This window comes from Epargyreus clarus, unplaced genomic scaffold (assembly GCF_041222505.1).
Source record: "Epargyreus clarus isolate Ecla_fem2 unplaced genomic scaffold, WU_Ecla_fem_2.2 ptg000006l, whole genome shotgun sequence".
Lineage (NCBI taxonomy): Eukaryota > Metazoa > Arthropoda > Insecta > Lepidoptera > Hesperiidae > Epargyreus > Epargyreus clarus.
The window spans coordinates 8,447,614-8,470,974 of NW_027332214.1; the positions used below are offsets into that span (position 1 = coordinate 8,447,614).

At 37.5% G+C, this 23,361-nt stretch overlaps 1 protein-coding gene across 6 annotated transcripts; it reads left to right on the top strand.

Annotated features, from left to right (window-relative positions):
* Nucleotides 1-24: 24 nt before the first annotated feature.
* LOC140742904 (CLIP domain-containing serine protease HP8-like) lies at nucleotides 25-20,913 on the top strand. 6 transcript variants are annotated; one of them, XM_073073970.1, is made up of 8 exons: nucleotides 25-1,102; nucleotides 1,996-2,132; nucleotides 3,508-3,676; nucleotides 4,151-4,320; nucleotides 5,892-5,997; nucleotides 6,831-7,008; nucleotides 7,672-7,759; nucleotides 13,237-13,546. In XM_073073970.1, exons 1-8 carry the CDS (start codon nucleotides 1,042-1,044, stop codon nucleotides 13,249-13,251), a joined length of 924 nt encoding a protein of 307 aa, XP_072930071.1. In that variant the 5' UTR covers nucleotides 25-1,041; the 3' UTR covers nucleotides 13,252-13,546. The 6 variants fall into 6 exon arrangements, with proteins under 6 accessions (XP_072930071.1, XP_072930069.1, XP_072930070.1 ...); XM_073073968.1 differs by lacking the exon at nucleotides 13,237-13,546 and adding an exon at nucleotides 10,330-10,450; XM_073073969.1 differs by lacking the exon at nucleotides 13,237-13,546 and adding an exon at nucleotides 8,603-8,716.
* Nucleotides 20,914-23,361: the final 2,448 nt, after the last annotated feature.

Sequence of the window (23,361 nt, forward strand, 5' to 3'; positions counted from 1 at the left end):
AAATTTGGTGGTACAGAACCCTTCGTGTGGGATACGCATTTGTCCAATTATAATAAGATTGGAGTAGCAAATGAGCACTTTACTTAATGGTAAGTGGCCACTTTCGTTCATGGACATCTTTTTTCGAGGGGGAAATCTTCGAAAGGTACTCGGTGCCGTGGGAGCGACATAGAGTTATGTGGGACTTTTACCGCACTAAACCCCCCTTGGTGGCCGTCCTCGGCGCTGCGTAAAGGACTCCGGGATCTCCAAAGGAACGCAACCGGAGTCCAGGTGAGCATGCTGCTCGCTACATCGTCTATTGTATACGACGGTATGCGGCCACACACATCGTCGCCCCGCAGCCCCTTTTAGTTGCCTTTTACGGCAGGCAGGGGATACTGTAGCCCTATTCTGGTCCCGGAACCACAGCGACGACGTTCATGGACATCTGTAAACCATGGAACGAGGGTTCTACTTGACCCAATCACAAATGCGCTGCTACTCCTGAGGACTAAGATAGTCGTTGATGAGTGTAAAAAGCAGTGATAACCAGTGGTTAAGAAACTTGGCCTCTCGATCGAGGGGTCCGAGGTTCAAATCCCAGGCACGCATCTCTGATTTCCGGTGTCGATTGACGTCATCGCGATGGTGCTGCCATCTATCGAAACTCATGCCGCGCTTCGTATACGTCCAAACTAATGACCGTTTCCGACACATAAATAAGAACATAATATTATAAAAATAATACGCATAATAATACGCATCATGATAATAACACGAAATAATTAATTAAAATAATCCTATATAATACTAAAATAATTTAAACTGGTTTATAACACAAGGTATATTTAAGATTGTAGTAATAACCTAAATTATGAGGAAATAAATTGGGGAAAAATATATATGGTCGTCAGATACTCATAAAATAATAATAAACAGTAGATAATTAGTGGCATTTAACTAAAAGTAGGCATATATATGATATATATAATCCAAAAGTTTTATTCAGTTATTACAAGTGTTGCTTCGAGGACGAGTGTGTGATATTTCATAGAAACGATGTATTCTCTTATAGCATTAAGTATACTAGTTTTAGTTATATCAGGAGGAGTCGAGGGCCGTAAGTTGTTCCTTATTTAAGGATTGACAAAATTTTATATGAATATTATCTAAAGCAATAAGAAAAACGCTTACATTTATTTGTAAACTAAACAGCCTAATAAAAGGTTTTTTTATTTATTTTGTTTATAAACAGCCTAATCAGTATAATTAGTTTTAATAATTATTGGTTTTACCCGACAGCGTCAAAAGGAGGATAAAGTTACAATATTTTTATTTAGTTTCACATGTCCCGTTGTTTGTAATGATATCTTGCAGGCTAAATTTCACCCACTTCCCAGTATCCGATTGAGATGAAATTTGGCATTTTTTAATATTTGAACATGACGATAAAGCAGACGGGGTACATGACGGAAAGTAGTAACGTCGCCTATGGACATTTGCAACACCAGAGGAGTCGCCAATGCATCGCCGGCTTTGAAGGAGAGCTCTTTTTGCACCTTTTTTGAAGAGCCCCACATGTATCTTTATTACGCGTGACAACGCAATCATATAAATTTACTTTTGTTGTCAATCCAAAATGGCCGCCGTAACAAAATGTCGGCGTACATATTTCAAGACAACCCACAAGATTGACAAACAAAAAACATTTCAGGTGTTCTAAAGCTTTTTAATTTGTTATAATCAGTGTAACACGCTTTTATTAATAAAAAAAATGATATAAAACGCAAATATTTAATATATCGGGTTTAAATTATTTTTAACTTTTTATTTATTTTTTATTAACAAGTAATAAAATACATAAATATAAAAATATATACATGTACAGTGTACACACGTACATGTACATATACATACATATCTGTATATGTAGGTCAACTTAACAACATATTTACGTTTAGTAATCATGTAATCTCCCAATAAAATGTTACCTCTGTTTTTTATGATCCTTAGAAGAATGCAGTGACTGTATGAATTACGTTAAGTGTCCTGAAGCTGTTAGCCGTGCAGTGAATGAACGAAATAATATAACACTACAGTTATTCAGGGATACAGGGTGTGGATACGAAAGAGGAACCCGAATGCCAAAGGTGAGTATTATATTGTCCCACTGTCGAGCACGTGTCTCATTTCATTTCAGAATGAGGTTTGGCAATAATCCATCGTGTCTGATAGACTGCATACACCTTCGAGAACGTTGTTTTCTTCACCGTTATAGAATTAATTTCACATAGGCACATAACTTTGAATCCGAGCTGTGTATCACGGATTCGATCCTCGTACCCCCGTACTCAGAGGCAGAGCTTTTCCCTTCCAGTTGATAATATGTTTTTTTACATAAAAAAAATATAACGCAGCGGCATAAACATTATAAAGATATAGTAGTAGTAGGACTAGAAGTTTTGTCCCTGTAGTTCCGGGTCTACGGTAACCCCTGCCTGTCGTAAGAGGCGACTAAAAGGGGCTTTCAGGGTTACGGGCGGCAAGAGTGGGAGCTCGAACCGCCCGGCTAGCGACCCCGGGAAGGACGACGGCATGTGTGGTCGCATTCCGTCGTATACACCAGACGGTGTGGTGACATAAAGTCACCTGGGCGGAGCCCGACTGGGCAGTGCGCTGAGAGAACTCCGGTCGCGTTCCTTTGGAGATCCCGGAGTCCTCTACGCAGCGCCGAGGACGGCCACCGGGGGGGTTTTAGTGCGGTAAAAGTCCCACATAACCCCGTGTCGCTCCCACGGCACCGGGTACCTTTGAAGGTTTCCCCCTCGAGAAGAAAAAAAAAAAGGACTAGAAGTTTGGCGCGGACTCTACCATTATACATTTTCATATTAATTTATATTTTTTGCTATTTACGCTGACCGAAGTTTAGGTTTCGGACATGTATTAGCAAGAAATTGGCCGAACTTTAGCCGAGACATACGTTCGTGAACCCTCGGCTTGTGTTCGACTGTACCACAAAATAAAAACAAACAGAATTCATTCTCATGTATATATGTCGCTTCATATACCTACGTATGTAATCGCCCGAGTCCCACCGAGATAACGTGTCAGTGATCAGTATCTATGTGTGCGTTGGTCGAGCCCGCTTTGTATGAAGGTTAACTTGTGTTAGTTTTTATTTTGTGGCTGTACCTACTGAGGAATTTGCATCGCATTTCGTTTCCACTTGACATTCAGTAGACATTTTTTTCCAAACAACTTTTTATTTTATTCTAATGTACCTATTGGATCTGAATGTACCTATTGGATCTGATCTAATATTGGATCTGAGAAATATAATAGCTAGGCAACTTGCCCAAGCACTTTACTGTAAGTCTGTAAATATCTAAATTCCCTAGAATTATGTGCATTTTTATTCATAAAAATCTTTCGATTTCGGCCTGAACTTCTTAAAAACCTATTTCGGTCGGTCACTACTAAATATCAACGTATGAACAACGCAACTAAAACGATTTCATTAAACAGGTGTGCTGCTCGAAATTCCAACAAGAGGCGGAAGACATTCGAATATCTAATCACCCAAACTTGGGCCTTTTACCTAAACGCTGCGGTGAAATCAACGATCAACGTATCATTGGTGGGAAGCAAGCAGATCCATACGAATTCCCCTGGATGGCACTCATCGCACGTAGCCGTAAGATACAATTATGCACTACAATACAATTATGGTGATTGATCAAGATTTCGTTCTTGGTTTCGGCAAAATTTCGGCCAAAAATGATGTTTGGGTCAAAAATCGGCCGAACCTTTCAGTTGAACGAAAAAATCCAAATTAAGTAACTTGCCCGAACACTTCTACGAGAACGAAAATCTTTAAATTCTAGAGAATTGTGTAAAGTTTTATAAGTTTTCATAAAATCCGGCCCAAACTATGTCGGGAACCGAAGGTTTGTCTTCGGTTTCGGTCGGTCCCTAGTAATTATTTGGAAGAAAGAAAAAAAGAACGAAAGAAAATATTTATTTCGGCAAACGTCACAGTATGTACAAAGTAATGTAAATAAAAAAAAAAACGCGCGATTTGCATGCATAAGTTACTCAGTAAGTCCTCATCCGTGGACTGCCAGCTCATCGCTATCTTCAAATACATTAAAAGTCATTGCACTTCCAGTTCAAGGTCCACAGTTTACTTGTGGAGGCAGTATAATCAACGAACGTTACATACTCACAGCGGCCCATTGCGTGTTTCAAAGGAGGATTGAGGCAGTACGTATCGGTGAATACGAAATCAACCCAAAAAATGAACCGGATTGTTATATGGGTGCATGCGTGACACATAAGGTAATGCCTTCCTTTCCGTATATGTGCGTTTTTACAGTATTGAAGTAGCTAACAAACATGCAGTCCACCTGTTGGTACAGTTACAGTTACAGCCACCCATGGTCATCCGTAATGAATCACAGATAAAATTAAATTCCTACCCGAGGTACACACACATGGCCTCAGATACTTTGGTACCTCTTAGCACTAAGTTAGAACGCCTCGGATAAGTATGTGTCCGTTACCCTTCAAAGCGGAATACACCAGTGCTCAACAGTGCTGTTGTAAGCACATATTGGGTTGGCGGTGTCTCAAGAGAACTATACCTACAGAGTCCTACTAACTTCAAAAATGTGTACCTACTTGCCTACTTTGCTACCATGAAGATAATCACCATATATATAAGGATGAATATATATAAGGAACGCCGAAAAAATTTCAGTCTAAAAGGCTTATATTATTGCTTATTTATTTGTCATATAGTAAATTCCCAATGACAATTTAATTACTTCTACACAACTTAGCGCGATAACTGGATGCCATCTTTTACTTATTAAACTAAATTGTAGCCCAAAAACACAACAATTACGTTTTTTTTCATCACAGTGCCGGCGTCGCTCTGTTTAACGTATAAAAACAAAATTAAAAACGAACAGAAGGGAACAGAATCTCATGTATGTACTTCATTTCTTATACCTACGCTCGGCCAATGCGATAGGGTTGTATACTTTAACTGATGCACTCATACTCCAAATCCACACTTACCCGCATAGCAAAAAACGTATTCTACAATATTAAAACTTAGCAATTAACATAGTTTTACAATACAAATAGTTTTCACAACAAAAACAAAACACACAGGTTGAAGGTGGTACCACCTTTTATGGTTCGACCCCGGCGGCACCCCCGCCACACCTATTTCTGCCTATCTGGAGTTGATTACAGATGTCCATGTACTTGCAGTAGCACGTGTAGTAGCCACTTACCATCAGGTGGACTGCATGCTCGTTTGCTACTCCTATATTATAAAAAAAACTTTAAAACATATTCTTGTCATGATCACCAAAAATATCAACTCCTAGTGGCTCGGTTCAACAGCAAATACCAACTTACCTCTCTAAAGATTGGTAGATCAAAAAAGGAAAATTCACAGTTTAATGTTAAATTTAAACATCCGTGCACTGCACATTTACGGTATTTTTTTGTTGCTCCATTTCTTGCACAAAACAGTTCCAGACGCGTGTCAAAAGCGGACGTGTCAGCGGCGGATTGCCTTCTGTTAGTTTTTATTTTGTGGTATAAGTGTCAAAGTAGCTGATTTGTTTAAACTACAAAGAAACGCGCGGGAACTCCCCGCGTATAAGTCTCTAACCACTCTCAGGACCTTCTATGTTTAAATTCTTGTTACACATGCCTTTGTACTGTAATAAAAAATCGTGTCTCTATGCAGAAATCTTTTTTTAATACCTCACCTGATTCATTACATCGATAAAATGCGTTTACAATAAGAAAGTCAAAATGGCCAAATTGTTAATTTTGCCCATATACATGGGAGCCATCGTTATAATAATGACTTTTTTGTTTCATTTCAGGACTTTGAAGTAGAGTTATCAGTGGTTCACGAAGAGTATAACCAAATGCTTGTAACCAACGATATTGCACTGCTACGACTTACTGAACTCATGGACTTTCAGCAAGGTAAGTAACTCCGAAATCATCATATGAATTTCGAACTTAAGAGTGATCACTCGCAGAATCCAAGTCGACTAACCCAGGAGAGTCTTTGAAAGAATCAATAAAATAATATATTATAAAAAAAACGAAAAACCACGCTAACATCGCACAAGGAAGGAATCCTGACGATCCTGCTGAATAAGACAAAATTATTAAAATCGCGTAAATCGCTTCTTGAGAAGTGTTTAAAATTTTAAATTATTTGGACCATTCAAGGTATCTAGGTAAAAATTGAGTTCAAAGATTCAGGTCAAGCTAATAAAAGCGTGGCAATGAGCGCTATTCATTAAAAAATTCAGATGTCGCCTTGTGGTCTACAGGTTTAAGGCGAAAGCAAATTGAAAATGGAGCATTTAGTCTCCCTTCTCTATCTCATGGAGTCTTTGTAGCTGGTTGAGCTTTCAACGATTAATAACATCTCAGCGTAGATAGTGGCATGTATCACCCTTTATGCTTCTACACCTCGCGAAGAGGTGATATATATATTGGAATAAAATGTTTATGAATTGATTTGTGGAACCTCTATTACGCCCTTTTCTGCCGAAGCATTGAATGTTATAGTATCCTTACTGTAATGCTTAGGTAGACCTTACATATCTACACCGTGCCAAGCGGGTTTTCGTGCGTAGCGACGCACCCGCCCCTGACCTCAGGTAGGACTCTCATCTTATCTCCAGTTGGTTACAGAAACCCATGGGCGGCAGTTGTCACAGACCATCAGATCTGCCTTTATGATTTACGCGTAAGAAGACACCTGCAAAAGTCACAACCTTATAATTTTGTTTTTGTCTGCACAGATAACATATATCCTATTTGTCTACCGAAGACAGCACAACTACGTAATAAACCTTTAGCTTATCAAACGGCCACCGTTGCTGGGTGGGGGTTCACTGAAGCCTACATAAAATCTTCCATTCTGCTCAAGGTAGACATCCCCATTGTCACGGTTGAAGACTGCAGGAACTTTTATAACAGGTACGTGTATATTGTAGCAAATTTAAAGAAGTTAGCACTCTATTTCTGTCTTATAATTGCACTTAAGCGCTGCTGTATTCTGGTTTGAAGGGTGTTGTGAGGAAGACATGGTTTTACAAGGAGATTTTTTTTATAATATAGGAGTAGTAGAGAAGCATGCAGTCCACCTGACCACGCCTATTTCTGCCTAATAACAGCAGTGTTAGGCGCTGTTGTGTTCCGTTTTGAAGGATGTGGTAAAGGAGACATACTTTTCCGAGGCGTTCCAGCTTAGTCCTCAGGGGTAGTGGCGCATCTGTGGCCGAACTCAGGTAGAAATATCGAATCCTATCTGGGGTTGATTACAGATGTCCATGGGCGGCAGTAGTCACTTACCATCAGGCGGACTGTATACTTGTCTTCTACTCCTATATTATATAAAAAAAACATACATAAACAACCAGACCCAAAACAGATCATTCAGATATCTGTCTGACCGGGGATCGAACCTGGAACTCTCGGAGCGTCAGACCGGTGACCGCTCCGTATTGTGGGTCGTTAACGTTACCAACAACGAAGTTTTAACAGAAAAACAGATTTTTTTCCTGTTTACTCATGTTGAAAACGAAATATCCCTTCCGATAAATTAAATATTTTGATTATAATAAATAACTATATTCACAGGCACGAAGGCACTGATAAAAAATTGTGTGCTGGAACGATCGGCAAAGACTCTTGTGGCGGAGATTCAGGAGGTCCACTGATGGTTAAAGTAAGTGACAACAAAACCGTGAGAGTTATTCAATATGGTTTGGTTTCATCTGGACCTGTACGATGTGGATCAGGTGTTCCTGGACTATACACTGAGATCTCAAAATATATGGGGTGGATTTTAGATAATATTACCCCTTAATAATGTTCGAGATAGGGATATTATGGAGCACATTACTGAAAGTATCGGGTATTTGAAAATAAAATATATACGAAACCGTAACCAAATTCGATATCAAAAACTAATTCAAACCGAGTCGTAGTTTGTTTTTCGAATATTTTTGGAACTGGTTGGTCTGTGCATAGTTAAAATAAGACAGTATGCCAGAAGTAAATATCGGGGCGCGTTTTTAAATTACAAGTACATTCGAATCATTTTTTTTTCACTTACACGATTCCTTAAAAAAACAATATTTAGTAGGTATATTCGACAGTTTTCGTAACTGAAACTATCGAATAATCTGGAATAATTTCATAACCGTAGCTATCCAGAACCGAAATAATATTTCATATATCCATATGTGTTATAATATGCGAAATTTCATATCCATAACATCCCTAATTTGCATGTTACGACAACCTATTGTTTTTTTCCTTCTATAAACGAAGGCACTTCGTTTATAGAAGGAAAAAACAATCTCTGAATGTTATACTAAAAATAAGCTGTTTACGTAAATGTAAATACACACTCAATAAAGACTCTTTGTATATCAATGCTTCTTATTATTAACCCAAATGATTTTCTCTCAATTGAAACTTGTGAGCTTCATTCTCGATTAAAAAGCTAAATATTCGGGAGAATTGATTTTTTTCTAAAATAAAAATAGCCTACGTTACTCCTTAGGTATATCATCAGCTAACTACCAGAGAATGAGGTCAGAATCGTAAATCAAATAGTCAGACAGAAGACAAGCAGAAGAAAAACGGAATTTTCATTTTCTTTAACGATTAAAGTTAATTTGAATTTAAATTTAAAATTTGATACCTCAGATATCAGTTCAATAAATAAATAAGCCTCCATGTACCTATTTAAGGTTTAAGCGTGCAGTGCCCGTACACCATCAGGGTTATGTAGTTGAAGGTCAAATTACACATATCATAAGAGAATACCGCACTGAAACTTGAGCTTTAAATGTTTATAAGAATAAATCTAGATTTTTCTGTTTTTTTCCTCAACTGCAATATATTTTCCTTTTTCACGAAACAGACCCCCCGTGAAACTAGTCACACACAATGTCATAATTCGTCAAGTCCTTTGAATCACGTTGATGTGTCGCGTCATCGCGAAATAATCTCTGTACATACATGAATCCTACTAAGTATCCCTATTCCTTCTTGTAACCAAAACTGATTTGCATTACAATAATATGGTTTGTACATCAGATTACAATGTAAGTAGACTAAAATTTGTAAAGATACTGCGTGGTTTGGCTATAATATAGCGATAACTTAATGTAAGTTAAATAATAATAATAATATATACTTTATTGTACCCACAACATAAAATAATAAAGAAAACATACAAATATAACACAATACAATAGGCGGCCTTATCGCTAATCAGCGATGTCTTCCAGGCAACCTTAAGGTGAGGAGTAAAAGTAAGGATGAGTTAAAAATAGGTAGGGTGCAAATAAGAGTGCAGTTTTAAATAACAATAAAGTTAAGGAGTAAATTGATAATAGCATAGAACATACAATACAAAGGAGAAGGAAGATAAAAGTGAAAAAAGTAATAACAGTTTTAGGAAAAAGGAAAAGTAGCAGTAGTAGTTAAATGTATAGTGGAATTGCTTATCTTAAATAGTTCGCAGGAAAAGTCCGTGATAGCCGTGATATATATAATACGTTTATATGATGAAGTAAGTTAGTGTAGAATGTTAACTATAAAGTCAAAATAGTCAAGTCATAATTTACTAATTATTTAGATGCCTTTTTACTATTCTTATCATCATTGAAATTCAAAGTAGTAAGTTGTCTTTTAGACTAAATAATTTAGACATATAGTTTAAAAGTTATCACGATAAGAATGATTTGACTGCGGCTATATTAAAACACATGAACATGTGAACGTTAGTTACTATCAGTTGAAGGTATATTATTTCGGGTACATATTGGAATGTCATGTCATCAACGCGGCTGAAACCGCGGACACAACTAGTCATACATATGTATGTCTTTCCTTAGGGAAGTCTGATAAAATCCGAGTCATATTTAGTAAATAACATTGTACAACCGATATTAGGTATATTAACACGTTCACTGCAGATAGTTGATATTTTTTATAAGGATGGGACCATCATTTAATGAATGCAAAAAAAAAAATAACAAAAAATACAAGTGACTTTTATGTCACTACAAAGTAAAAACTAATTTAAATAAATGATAGTTTAGTACTCGTATATAGTTCTGAACTCGGCGCTCAATATAGATATTTCGTTGAATAACGAAGTAAACACCGTGTCCAATAAGTTCCATCAGAGTGAAAGAGTCTAAAGTTTTTCATTACATGTATGTGGTTAGGAACTTTAAATACTGTGAAAGCACTTAATGGCTCATTTATATGGTTTAGGTGGCAGGCACCTCTGCATCATCAGATCTAAGGAGTTGAAGGTTAAAATCTTCATCATATGACTCCGTCTAGTAACTTCATTACATACACATAAGCAACAAATGTATAACTTCTATACTTTAGAAGAGAGGCACCACTGCATCATCAGGGTTGAAGGTTGAAGGTCAAATTTTCCATCATATATCTTTGCTACTCAGGGACCTTATCGCATATTCGTAAGCTCCAAATGCCTAACTTCTATGGTTGAGGCAAGAGGCACCTCCGCATTATCAGGGTTGAAGGGTTGAAGATCGAATTTTCCATCATATATTTCTGCTTATCAACTTTATTAAATATTCGTATACTCCAAATGCATAACTTGTATGGTTTAGGCAAGAGGTACTTCTGCATCACCAGGGTTGAAGAGTTGAAGGTCGAATTTTCCATCATATCATGTCAATCCAGATACTCAATGTTCATTTAAGTTTCACGAGAATTGGGTGGGCAGAAGATAAGTTATCATAAAATATGTAAAAAGCAGGTAGTGATAATGAGTTCCACCCCATAACTCAAAGTTCTAATCATCAGATCATCATTATGTCAAGGTACGAAAGTACCGCAATAAAACACCCTTTCAAATGAAAAATAAAATTGAAATTGCTTAAGAAATATTCAAGTTATTCAAGTTTATAATAAATCCAGTTTTTCCAATTTTCCAGGAAAACGGGGACATTTCAAATTTCCACGAAATGGGACCCCTTGAAACGCAGCATCGCAAAAAAATCGTTGGATACACTTAAAATATATATATAAATGTCTAGAGTCTAAGATAACCTCTCTTCTTTGGGAAGTCGGTTAAAAAATATGTGAAAATAAATTATATTTCAATTGTAAAAGTTGGTTGAACTAGTAAGGTTCATGGCAGAAATTCAGACTAGCTAGGCAGCCGTGATCGGCTTCAGATAGGATCTGTTTTATATGGAGTAGCAGACGGGTATGCAGTCCACCTGATGGTAAGTGGCTACTGCCGCCCATGGACATCAACCCCAGATAAGATTCCTACCTGAAGCCAGCCACAGATGCGCCGCTACCCCTAAAGACTCAGTTGGAACGCCTCGGCAAAGTATGTCTCCCTTATCACACCCTTCAAACCAGAACACAGCAGCGCTTAACACTGCTGTTATTAGGTAGAAATAGGTGTGCTTAATAGGTAATCTACATAATGGTACGAATATGGACGAAAACTCTGAAACCCCGTCTTTTGATAAGCACAACAATAGCTGGCGGCTCAAACACCGACACCGACGCACCCGGCGGGGTCGTTTGTGGATGATACGCAGTGACGTGTTAAACTGAGAATTTAATTAACAGATAATTTGTTTACATAAAAATAGTCTATAAATTAAAATACTCGTACGTTAAACGCTTAGTTTGATTTACATTTTCACTGACTAACTACAGTAATTTGTCGTATTGGTAATATATATATTTGTTCAAAAAAATGGAAACTATTATAATAATAAGTTCATTATGTTTCGTCGGCGGTAAGTTTATGTTTTTATACATTTTTGGCCTATTATATTTTAGTAATTAATGTACAGACAGCTTCGTTAGTAAATGAGCAGATCAAAATTCCAAAAATACCTATACACTACTACTATTCAGCTACTTTTGACACTGTAGCGTTCATCTACTTTTGAAACTTTACGACGTTCATCTGATCATGGCGCTAGTTGCGTTTAGCTACTTTTGAACGCGTGTGTATATAGGTATTTTTGAAACCTTCATCTGTTCATCTACTTTTGGGACTGGCTGTATGTATGGCTCCTATACTCGTTTGTGTCGGAACAAGTTATTTATCTGTTAGCGCAGAATTTCTCATTAGTGTTATATTAGACTAGACTGTAATTAATGCGTGGGAGTGTGACCGGACCTCTACCCGCTAAAACCTCCGAAGACAATTCCAGCATCGCCACTGAAACGCAACCGGCGTCTCGAATCCGATGCCCCTTGCCCATTATCATCATCACCATCCACCCATTATTGTCTCTGCTGGGCACGGGTCTCTTCTCAGAATGAAAAGGATTAGGCCCTAGTCCACCGCGCTGGCCAAGTGCGAATTGGTAGACGTCACATACCTTTGAAAACTATTTTTTAAGATTTCTCAGATATGCAGGTTTCCTCACCATGTTTCCCTTCACCTTTTTAAACTCTAGGCTTTCACTCACTTGGCCAATGTTGGACAATGCCTGGGCAGTTGGAGCTTCCACTCATAGAGCTCATATGTTTATTATCGTGTTCCAAAGTATTTTTAGTCTGTAGATTGTGAATGTGAATTATTTTATTTAAAAGTTGAACGTTGTTTATAAACTGATAAAATTCATAAAGAAACGGGAACAGAAATAATCCATAACATTATTTTTAAATTACAAACAGATACCCACTTCCATTTTAATTGATATATAAAAAGCTAAAAGCTTTGTGCAATGTGATATTTTTTTAGATTCTTATAATCTACATAATTTCAGGCTTGTTAGTACAGTCTCTCTCTCTAGACTTAGAACATTTTCCGGAGTTGCGGGCGGTAAGAGTGGGAGCTCGAACCGTCCAGCAAGCGACCCTGAGAAACACGGCTGTATGTGTGGTCGCATATCGTTGTAAACACCAGGTGTGCGGCAAGAGCGTAAAGTGCTCCCCCAGGGCAGAGCCGATAGGGGCATCACGCTAGAAGGACTCCGGTGTTTCACCGGAGATCCCGGAGTTCTCCACCAAGCGTTAAAGACGGCCACCGGGGGGAATTTCCGTGCGGTACAAATCCCAAATAACCCGGCGTCGCATGCGACGCATGGTTTCCCCTCGTGAAAAGTAAAGCTAAGAGGATTGTTGAGTTTTTATTTAATTTCCTTGAATAATTATGTATGTTTTCAGGAACGTTGGCGTTAAAAAAATGCAGTGATTGTAAAAACTACGACGAGTGTCCAGCAATCAAAATCTTTAAAAGACGTGACGGAACGATACCATTAGATGATAACACAATCTTGTTAATAAGAAAGGAGATATGTGGCACAGACGAGATATCTGACACAAAACAGGTAATTAAGGGTATTATGGATATGATATTTCAGATCTGGATACGGTTAAGTACGGATCTATTAAATATATCGGTTTCAGAAACGGTTACGGATATGGAATTATATCGCATTAGCCGATAGTTTCGGATCATAAGTAATAAAATACAAATAGTTGATAATTTGATTTTACTTGTAAACTAACTGAACAACGCCGATGTACTCGGACGAATACTTTTCATAATAGTGTATTTTTATTTATAACATAGGAGTAGCAGACTAGCATGCAGTTCACCCGATGATAAGTGGCTACTGCCGCCCATGGACATCTGTAATAAAACCCAGATAGGATTAGATATTCCTTCCTAAGGTCGGCCATAGATGCGCTGCTACCGCTGAGGACTGAGCTGGAACGCCTCGGAAAAGTATGACTCCCTCACCACACCTTTTAAACCAGAACACTGCAGCGCTTAACACCTATGTTATTAGGCACAAAGGGTTCTACCACCTTCAGTATCCGTATGTGTCTAGACTCCGCCCTTATCCGAAATTATTCGAAACTTTTATATGGAATTCTGTTACGATTTCGGATATCCGGTAGTTTCGGTTACTGTACGGAGCTCCATAACATCCGTATCCACTATATTCCGTTCATTGCCTCGAGGGTTGCGTACATCTTTATTCTATATTCTTCACCAAAACACAGTTATAGCCTAGGGATTAAGAACCTTAGCGTGTCATGAAGAAGGTCCGAGGTTCAAATCCCAGGTACGCACCTCTGATTGTTAAAGTTATATATTACAAAGTAATTATCACTTGCTAAAACAGTGAAGGTAAACATCGTGTGGAAACCAGCGCGACTGAGAGATCGAAAAAAAATCAAAAACTCAGGGTGTGCGAAATCTACTAATTGCCCTTGGCCAGTGCAATTTACTGTGGTCTAAGCCCCTCAATCTGAAAGACCCGTGCCCTTCAGCCTTCAGACCAGAAAATAGCAACATTTATCCATTCCTACACTGGTACTATACTTAAGTGTTTCTTATTTATGAAACAGATTTGCTGCTCGAGTTTTGAAGACAACTTCATAAAAGTACACCCCAATTTGGAGCTTTTGCCCAAGAGATGTGGAAATTATGATGGCAACCGTATTATTGGTGGCAAAATAGCAGACATATTAGAATTCCCATGGATGGCACTCATTGCACCTGTTGACTGTAAGAATAAACATGCAACCCACATACATCAAACATACAATCTAACACGAAAATGACATATTTCACCACACCATAATACTTATTATCACGCTAATGTACCGTTTTAATCAAAATCTAAATATTACTATTATTACACAAATCAATATTCTTTTAGATAAAAGTAGGGGGTTTATGTGCGGGGGCAGCATAATCCAGAAACACTATATACTGACAGCAGGGCACTGTGTACATAATAAGATGATTGGGTTCGTACGTGTCGGTGAATACGACATGAATACGACAAAGGATTGCCAATTTGGTTACTGCGCAAACTATACTAAGGTACCATTTTTATTTATTGTTTTCTTTATTCTTGGGATGGCGATTACGAAAAAGATCGATTTTCAGCTAAAAAAGGGAGATAGCGAAAACAACGGTCATCAGAACCAAACAGGCACTGAAATACGTATCCGTCAACAAATAATGTCTACATCGCATTTGTTAATGTTCAATTAAATTCAAAAGATTGACTTTCGATTTTCCAGGATGTAAGATCGATTTACAGAATCGATCTATTACTGGAGTTCGATTAAAATACTCGATTTTTTGGGTCCAAAAGATCGATTCTTCGATTAATCTATCTCAGATCGCCGTCCCTTTATTAATTGTATTTCCCGTCTTTTGGAGTTTTTATTGGGACTACAACGGCACGGCAAGGCAACGACATCACAAACATAATATAAAAATAGATGAAGTTGTAAAACCTCTCAATCGAGGGGTCTGACATTCGAATTCCGGAAACGAACCTTTGATTTTTCAGAGTTATGTGCATATGATTATATAATTACAATTATAATTAAAATAAAATTATAATTAAAAACCATCATAGTTCAGGAAAGTTTTATTTCCTCCTTAAAATAGTAAAATATTCCGTCATACACAGTTAAACAGAATGGAATGGAATGGAATGGAATGGAATGGAATGGAATGGAATGGAATGGAATGGAATGGAATGGAATGGAATGGAATGGAATGGAATGGAATGGAATGGAATGGAATGGAATGGAATGGAATGGAATGGAATGGAATGGAATGGAATGGAATGGAATGGAATGGAATGGAATGGAATGGAATGGAATGGAATGGAATGGAATGGAATGGAATGGAATGGAATGGAATGGAATGGAATGGAATGGAATGGAATGGAATGGAATGGAATGGAATGGAATGGAATGGAATGGAATGGAATGGAATGGAATGGAATGGAATGGAATGGAATGGAATGGAATGGAATGGAATGGAATGGAATGGAATGGAATGGAATGGAATGGAATGGAATGGAATGGAATGGAATGGAATGGAATGGAATGGAATGGAATGGAATGGAATGGAATGGAATGGAATGGAATGGAATGGAATGGAATGGAATGGAATGGAATGGAATGGAATGGAATGGAATGGAATGGAATGGAATGGAATGGAATGGAATGGAATGGAATGGAATGGAATGGAATGGAATGCAATGGAATGGAATGGAATGGAATGGAATGGAATGGAATGCAATGGAATGGAATGGAATGGAATGGAATGGAATGGAATGGAATGGAATGGAATGGAATGGAATGGAATGGAATGGAATGGAATGGAATGGAATGGAATGCAATGGAATGGAATGGAATGGAATGGAATGGAATGGAATGGAATGGAATGCAATGCAATGGAATGCAATGGAATGGAATGGAATGGAATGCAATGCAATGGAATGCAATGGAATGGAATGGAATGGAATGGAATGGAATGCAATGCAATGGAATGCAATGGAATGGAATGGAATGGAATGGAATGGAATGCAATGCAATGGAATGGAATGGAATGCAATGCAATGGAATGCAATGGAATGGAATGGAATGGAATGGAATGCAATGCAATGCAATGCAATGCAATGCAATGCAATGCAATGCAACGCAACGCAATGCAATGCAAAGCAACGCAATGCAATGCAATGCAATGCAATGCAATGCAATGCAATGCAATGCAATGCAATGCAATGCAATGCAATGCAATGCAATGCAATGCAATGCAATGCAATGCAATGCAATGCAATGCAATGCAATGCAATGCAATGCAATGCAATGCAATGCAATGCAATGCAATGCAATGCAATGCAATGCAATGCAATGCAATGCAATGCAATGCAATGCAATGCAATGCAATGCAATGCAATGCAATGCAATGCAATGCAATGCAATGCAATGCAATGCAATGCAATGCAATGCAATGCAATGGAATAAAATTGCTCACTCCGACTTTGAGTTTTCGGCTTTCAGGCTTCTAAAGCCTACAGTAAAGGATCATATCTTAGCGCCATAAGTCGTCACTGGCTCGAATACTTTCAAATTCAGACAATGAGGAATTCGGGGTAAGAAAGCACTCCATATTTTTCCGCACTTAAACTAGCTGAGGTGGATTCTGCGAGTAACCCCATTCGCATAACAACAACCTATACGGGTGTGACATGGAGTCATAGGCATGATTCTTGCCTTGTCCCTATTGATTTTAAGACCCGTCCGTTGTGAATCATTTTAGATGTCACGTAGGTTTTAAGATGGTAAATCCATTGTGGTACGACTCCAGCGGTACCACAACCACACCTGCTCGTATTTCTACCTAATAACGGAAGTATTAAACGCTGCATTGTTCCGGTTTGAAGGGTGCGGTAAGGAAAACAAACATTTTAAAGGGTTCCAGCTTAGTTCTCAGGCGGGTAACGGTGCATCTGTTGCCTCAGGTAGGAATTTTATCCTATCTGAGATGGATTACAGCTACTCTATTACTATGTACGCGGACTAACATAAAGGTGGCTCTTTATACACAGTTTAAAATCTCGATGTACCTACAGTTGATCTGGCATCGCTGAAAACCTAGCACCGTGGAGGTTTAGATAATAGCACAATTATACTTCTCGGCCTACTACTCTATAGATGACTGCTAGTGGCGAGCTGCTGCGCTTTGTATCACACGTTAATTCGACGATCTCAGGTTTTGTAGCACTTGGTTAGCAGTCGTTAAACCTTGTTAGAGGCCTTATGGATAATGGATAAAACATTTGACATGGTTCGGCCACTAATCCGTACGTCTTTCCACGACACCGTATAGCAGAGTAGCATAGTATAATACGGTCCAGACCTTCTCCAGTTGCAAGAAGTGGGCAATGCCTAGAAATAAGAGTTAGAAAGGTTGAAGACATAGGATTCATAGTGTTTTCTCGAGTTCCCGGGAATTCCCGGGAAAATGTGGTCGGGAAATCCCGTGGGTCGGGAAAAAAATATGCCGGGAAAACAGAAACCCTACCCCAGATATTAAAAAAATCTGATGTTAATAATCCATTTAAAACTGAAAAAATAAATAAAGCGCATATTATAAATTAACTATTAAGCAAAACATCATGAAGAAAAGTGCATACATGAGAGATCAAAAAAGGTCCCAAACTTATTCGAAGTCTACCAATCCGTATTTGGCTTCTCATTCTATGAGGATGAGAATGGCGACTCAGTAATGGCGACTACATACATATAAGGTGGTAGAACCCTTTGTGGTTCGACTCAGGCGGCACCACCACCACACCTGTTTCAGCCTCATAACAGCAGTGGTAAGCGTTGCTGTTATGAGGCATATACTTTTCCGAGGCGTTCCAGCTTAGTCCTTAGGGGTAGCGGCGCATCTGTGGCCGACCTCAGGTATTAATATCTAATCCTATTTGGGGTTGATTACAGATGTCCATGGGCGGCAATAGCCACTTAAAATCAGGTGAACTGGAAGCTCGTCTGCTATTCCCATATTGTAAAAAAGACATACCTTGTGATTTGATTTCAGGACATTTCAGTAGAAAAAGTCCACGTTCACCCTGACTATGCCGGAATGCCTAACCTAGCCAACGACATTGCATTACTGCGTCTAGCCGAACCTATCGACCTAAATCAAGGTAAGTTTTTATACAAATGCAAAATCATACAAATACGATAGAAATATATGTAAAGCAAAATTGTTTTTTCTATATTTTTTTTTGGTTCGGTAGTTTTGGTTTGATGACAGTCAAAAAATTGACAAAAATTATAAAAAATCGTAGAAATTGAATAAGTAAATACTTATTTTCCATTCTTCTAACTATAGTCCGATTCAGAATTAGGTGTCCAAAATGTAAACAAAGGTGTTAACCTATCAAGAAAATATGTTTCAAATGGTAGTTTCTTATTTTTGACAATATTAAATTAATACAACGGTAATAAAATAATAATCTAAATAAATTTAAATCAATTCACATTTTCCAATATTTATATACCTCAATTTCATTTCATACAGTAATAATAATAAAAAACAAGACTTATGGTAGAAAATTAAATTGTGACAATGGTAACACAATCGGGATCCAAAACATTTTTTGTGCCGCCATTTTTAAGTTTCGTAGTTGATATTATTCATTTTCGTGATCGTGGTCGAACTCTAATGTTTTCTAGTTTTCATAGCGCGTTTTTTTTAATTGTGTGCAGTTATTCAGTTTTTGTTTTTTGTTGAGTTTGTGGGCACATACATTTTGGACACCTAATTATGAATCAGATTATAGTTATTTTTTGCAATTCTATTTAATGCACTGACATGCGAAATTATATGCACCACGGAAACCACTGAACTTTTGAGTGCTGAAATTTCACACATAAAATATCTTATAGCGTACATAAGCACTACAGGTAAAAAATAGAAGTTGGCAGATTGTTTTTAAACATCTTTTGAGTTTGAAGAAGGTACCTATTATGAAACTTTGTATTTGGCTTTCTCATCGATATATTACTAATAAAGACGTATTAGTAGTATATCTATGGGTTTTCTGGATAAAAATAATGAAACGCATATTTCACCGTTTTTGGAAATTCTACTTCGGCCTGATTTTTAATTAAATTACTTGTTTATTATTGTCTATACAGATAACATAGATGCTGTTTGTTTGCCAACTACACCAACATTGCGCCAACAATCATTGCTTAATGGAACGGCCTTCGTCGCTGGCTGGGGGTTGACTGAAAACAAAACTTCTTCGTCAATTTTGCTTAAGGCCAACCTTACTGTCAATTCGAATGACAATTGCCTAAAATTATATAACAGGTATGTATATTTAATTTATCAAGGGATCGTGTAAATGTGCCCTTAAAAGTACCGCTTACGCCCTAGCGCGGCGCTAGAACATGCGTTTGTTGTGGCCAGGCCTATCCTATATAGTTTCGGATTTGGCCCTGAAAACCCACATAAAAATCACCTTGTATATATGTGGGTTTTTGATTAATTCAATGATTATCTTCTTTTAGATTCCCAGCAGAAGGGCAACCGAAGTATACGGAAAATAAACTTTGTGCTGGAAGGACCGCAACGGGTACGTGCACAGGTGACTCAGGAGGCCCATTGATGCTTCCAAAATGGTTTAACAGGGGCTTTAAGTACGTCCAATATGGTATAATATCAGAAGGAAAGAGTGGATGTGGCTCGGACTTTCCAGAATTGTTTACAGACGTCACGAAATATATGTCCTGGATACTGAATACTATTGCCAAATAATAAATATACGGAATCCTATTACTAAGATTTTTATTTCATTATACGTTGTTTATGTACCATTCATCATCCACATATCGCCATCTATGAATGAATGATAGAATTACTTCAAAAATTATTTGATAAGATGACGTATGTATCGGTTGTTCTAAAGGATAAACTAGACAGCGTTGTTTCATACGAGGAAATATTGTGAGAAAGAATATAAGTGTTTTCTCTATTGGCGCGAACAGAGAATTGCTTGTCTGTTTATCGCAAGTCTGCGCTGGCTACCTGCGCGCAAATATAACTTACTCATAAACAATTCGATCTGCTTGTCCTGTGTATAGTCCGCGCCAAACTACTATTCCACTTCAAATATAGAAAAGGGTCGCGTCGCAATGGCAGATATCAGCGGGATGAAGACAGCGCGGGACCCTCCCGTCACCCGCTCGCTGCCCGCTCTCGCCTATTGGTACTTAGTTACGTTAGTGTGCTTTTACGTTACGCAACATATGCTAAATGAACCTGCACGCGACAACTTCAGAGCGGACTAGCAGTTTGGCGCGGACTATAGATTAAATAACGCCATTTAGACACTATATTTTCAAAATACATGTACTTATAGCTGTTATGGTATTAAATACTAAAAATACAGTTGATGATACAGAATCCTGCATGTGCCATTTCGTCTGGTACTTGGCCAATTATTATAGTTCAATAATCTTCATGTGCAATAAACATTTATTTTAAGGTATAAAAACCCGACGCGCAAAGGGTCCCGGGTTCGATCCCCGGCCAGACAGATGTCTAAATGATGAATTTAGATTTCTGTTTCTGGGTCTGGGTGTTTGTGTATTTGTCTATGTGTGTGTACATGGCACAGGGATGGCATGACACAGGGAATCCTAGTGTGGGGCTGTGAGTGTAGAAAGCGTTTATTTATTGTTTAAGGCGAAAGGATAGGCCAAACTACGACATAGACCTCTCTTTAAAGGCCTACTACTACTAGACGGATTGATCAAATTAAAAAATAAAATATACCTAATATGCATAATATAATAAACTTTAAATTTTAAGTTTAGTTTTATCATTATTATTTTTGATGGTTTTTAAGAAAAAAAATCTATTATATCGTCTATATATTTGCAGGAATTTGCTTACTGCTTCCAAAGGACTGAAGCGATTTAAATGTTTTTTTCACATTATTATAGACAATTTATTGCTTTATTAAATTTAAGTTCAAAGTTTTGCAAAATGACTACTTAAGTGCTATTAAATCAATAACACCATATTATTCTTTCGCCGCGACTGTCTCAGACGCGCGGGCCAGTCTTACCCAAGCGTTCGCACGGGGAGGTTGTGTCACATGTCAGCGCGCTCCGCTCTCTATACTTTGCGTCAAAGAGTAAACAGTTCAGACAGTGCATTTGGTACAAAGTTTGGACGTTTTTAATATAAATATTTTTATTAGCGTGCAAATAACTTTGTAAATATTTAGATTTTATTGTTTTAGTAAGTAGACACCTGATTATACATATTTTTATTAGTGTACAAACTCTTCGTAAATAGTTAATTATAATTAAATATTGTTGTAATTGCGAGTGGACTCTGAATATTTTTGAATATAAGATGCCACTCTAGATCAGCTAGCGAGACAACTGAATGTCCAAATTGCACCCTGTGGGCTTTTTGTAGACGAAGTAATTCAATTTCTTGGAACCACACCCGATGGCTTGATTGGGGTGGATACTTTTGTCGAAATTAAATGCCCTATAACAGCATACAATAAAAATGTCAGAGAAGCTGTAGAGAAAAAGAAAATACCGTTCTATAAAATTAATAAAGGAGAGATCGTTATAAACAAAACGCACGCTTGGTATTTTCAAATACAGGGACAATTGCATATAACCAAAAGATCAAAAGGTTTGCTTGCCATTTGGACGGGAGAGGATCGGCCTTTACAGACAGAATTGATTCCCAAAGACGATAATTTCTGGGCGAACGAAATGGAGGAAAAATTGTGCACATTTTATACAAAATGTCTACTTCCAGAACTGGTCGATCCCAGGTTCCCACGAAATATGAAAATAAGAGATCCCCAATACATTCAAAGCGCGATCGAAGAAAAAAAATATAAAGAAAAGCGAAAATATACGAGTACAGAAAATAACGATAAATCTGGCAAGCCAAAGAAAAAAACAAAAACTTGTAGGAAAAGAAAATGAAGTATATCTTATACGGAAGTCAAGCTCCAGTAAAAAAAACACAGAAGGAAAAAAAAGTACCTGTAAATTAAACTATTGTCATAATGTTGAAGAAAAAAAGATATATGGAAGTCAAACTCTAACCAAAGCAATACAGATGAATCTATGTATTTAGAATCTACGTTGGTTAGAGATTTAAAATTTACCGAGTTTTGATTGATTTAACGAAACTGCAGTGTTTCCGCAAAAAGAGAACTATCGTATTCATAGTGATTTGATGTGATTTTTATGCACAGCCGTGAAATCGGGTCATTTTCACGTTGTTTTCGATACTCATAATGAAGACAAGAACTTTCTGTTCGTTTAGTGAATTTAAGATTTTTATTTTAGCTTCGTGATGTTTCGTCGAATAGCTAGAACCCTTGTCATCATCCCTATAAAATGGAGAAAATGCCATTTTAACGTTAAAAATGTTAAAATAAACGATAGCTATAAAATGGTACTTTCAAGACTGTTTTTAAACGGTCAAACGAAACGTCCAATAAAGATGTTATTTCCACATTTCAGTTTTTTATTAGAATAAGCACAATAAAAAAGTGTACCTTTTAAAAAACGCATATGGCACATCTGTGGAACCGGTTCCTTTCACTCACTGTACAACCGGCTCCCGGTCACGTCACAGACATTTTTTGTATAATTTTTTGTATAATTTTTTTCACAAAATAAATTAAAATTTTCCTAATTTTAGTACTTATTTAAAGAAGTAGTTGGTTAGTAATGAAAATTAATGAAAGTATTGAAAATTTAAAAAAATCTCCATTTTCACTTTTACAACAATAACTATACTTACTAAACAATATTCTATTCAGGAAATAAGCACTGCAAATATTTGAAGTCTGCTTATATTCAATCGTTTTATGATGATAGAAGTCCATAGGTGACAAAAATGCTTCGAACGCATCTGTTTCAAATACTCTTTGACTTTCGGGGGAGTGCGCGTGCGCG

Coding starts and splice junctions, on each gene's coding strand:
- LOC140742904 (XM_073073966.1), top strand. CDS start 11,810: ATGGAAACTATTATAATAATAAGTTCATTATGTTTCGTCGGCG. Junction 14,912..18,442: donor ACTGCGCAAACTATACTAAG/GTACCATTTTTA, acceptor ATTTGATTTCAG/GACATTTCAGTAGAAAAAGT. Junction 19,727..19,926: donor TGCCTAAAATTATATAACAG/GTATGTATATTT, acceptor ATCTTCTTTTAG/ATTCCCAGCAGAAGGGCAAC.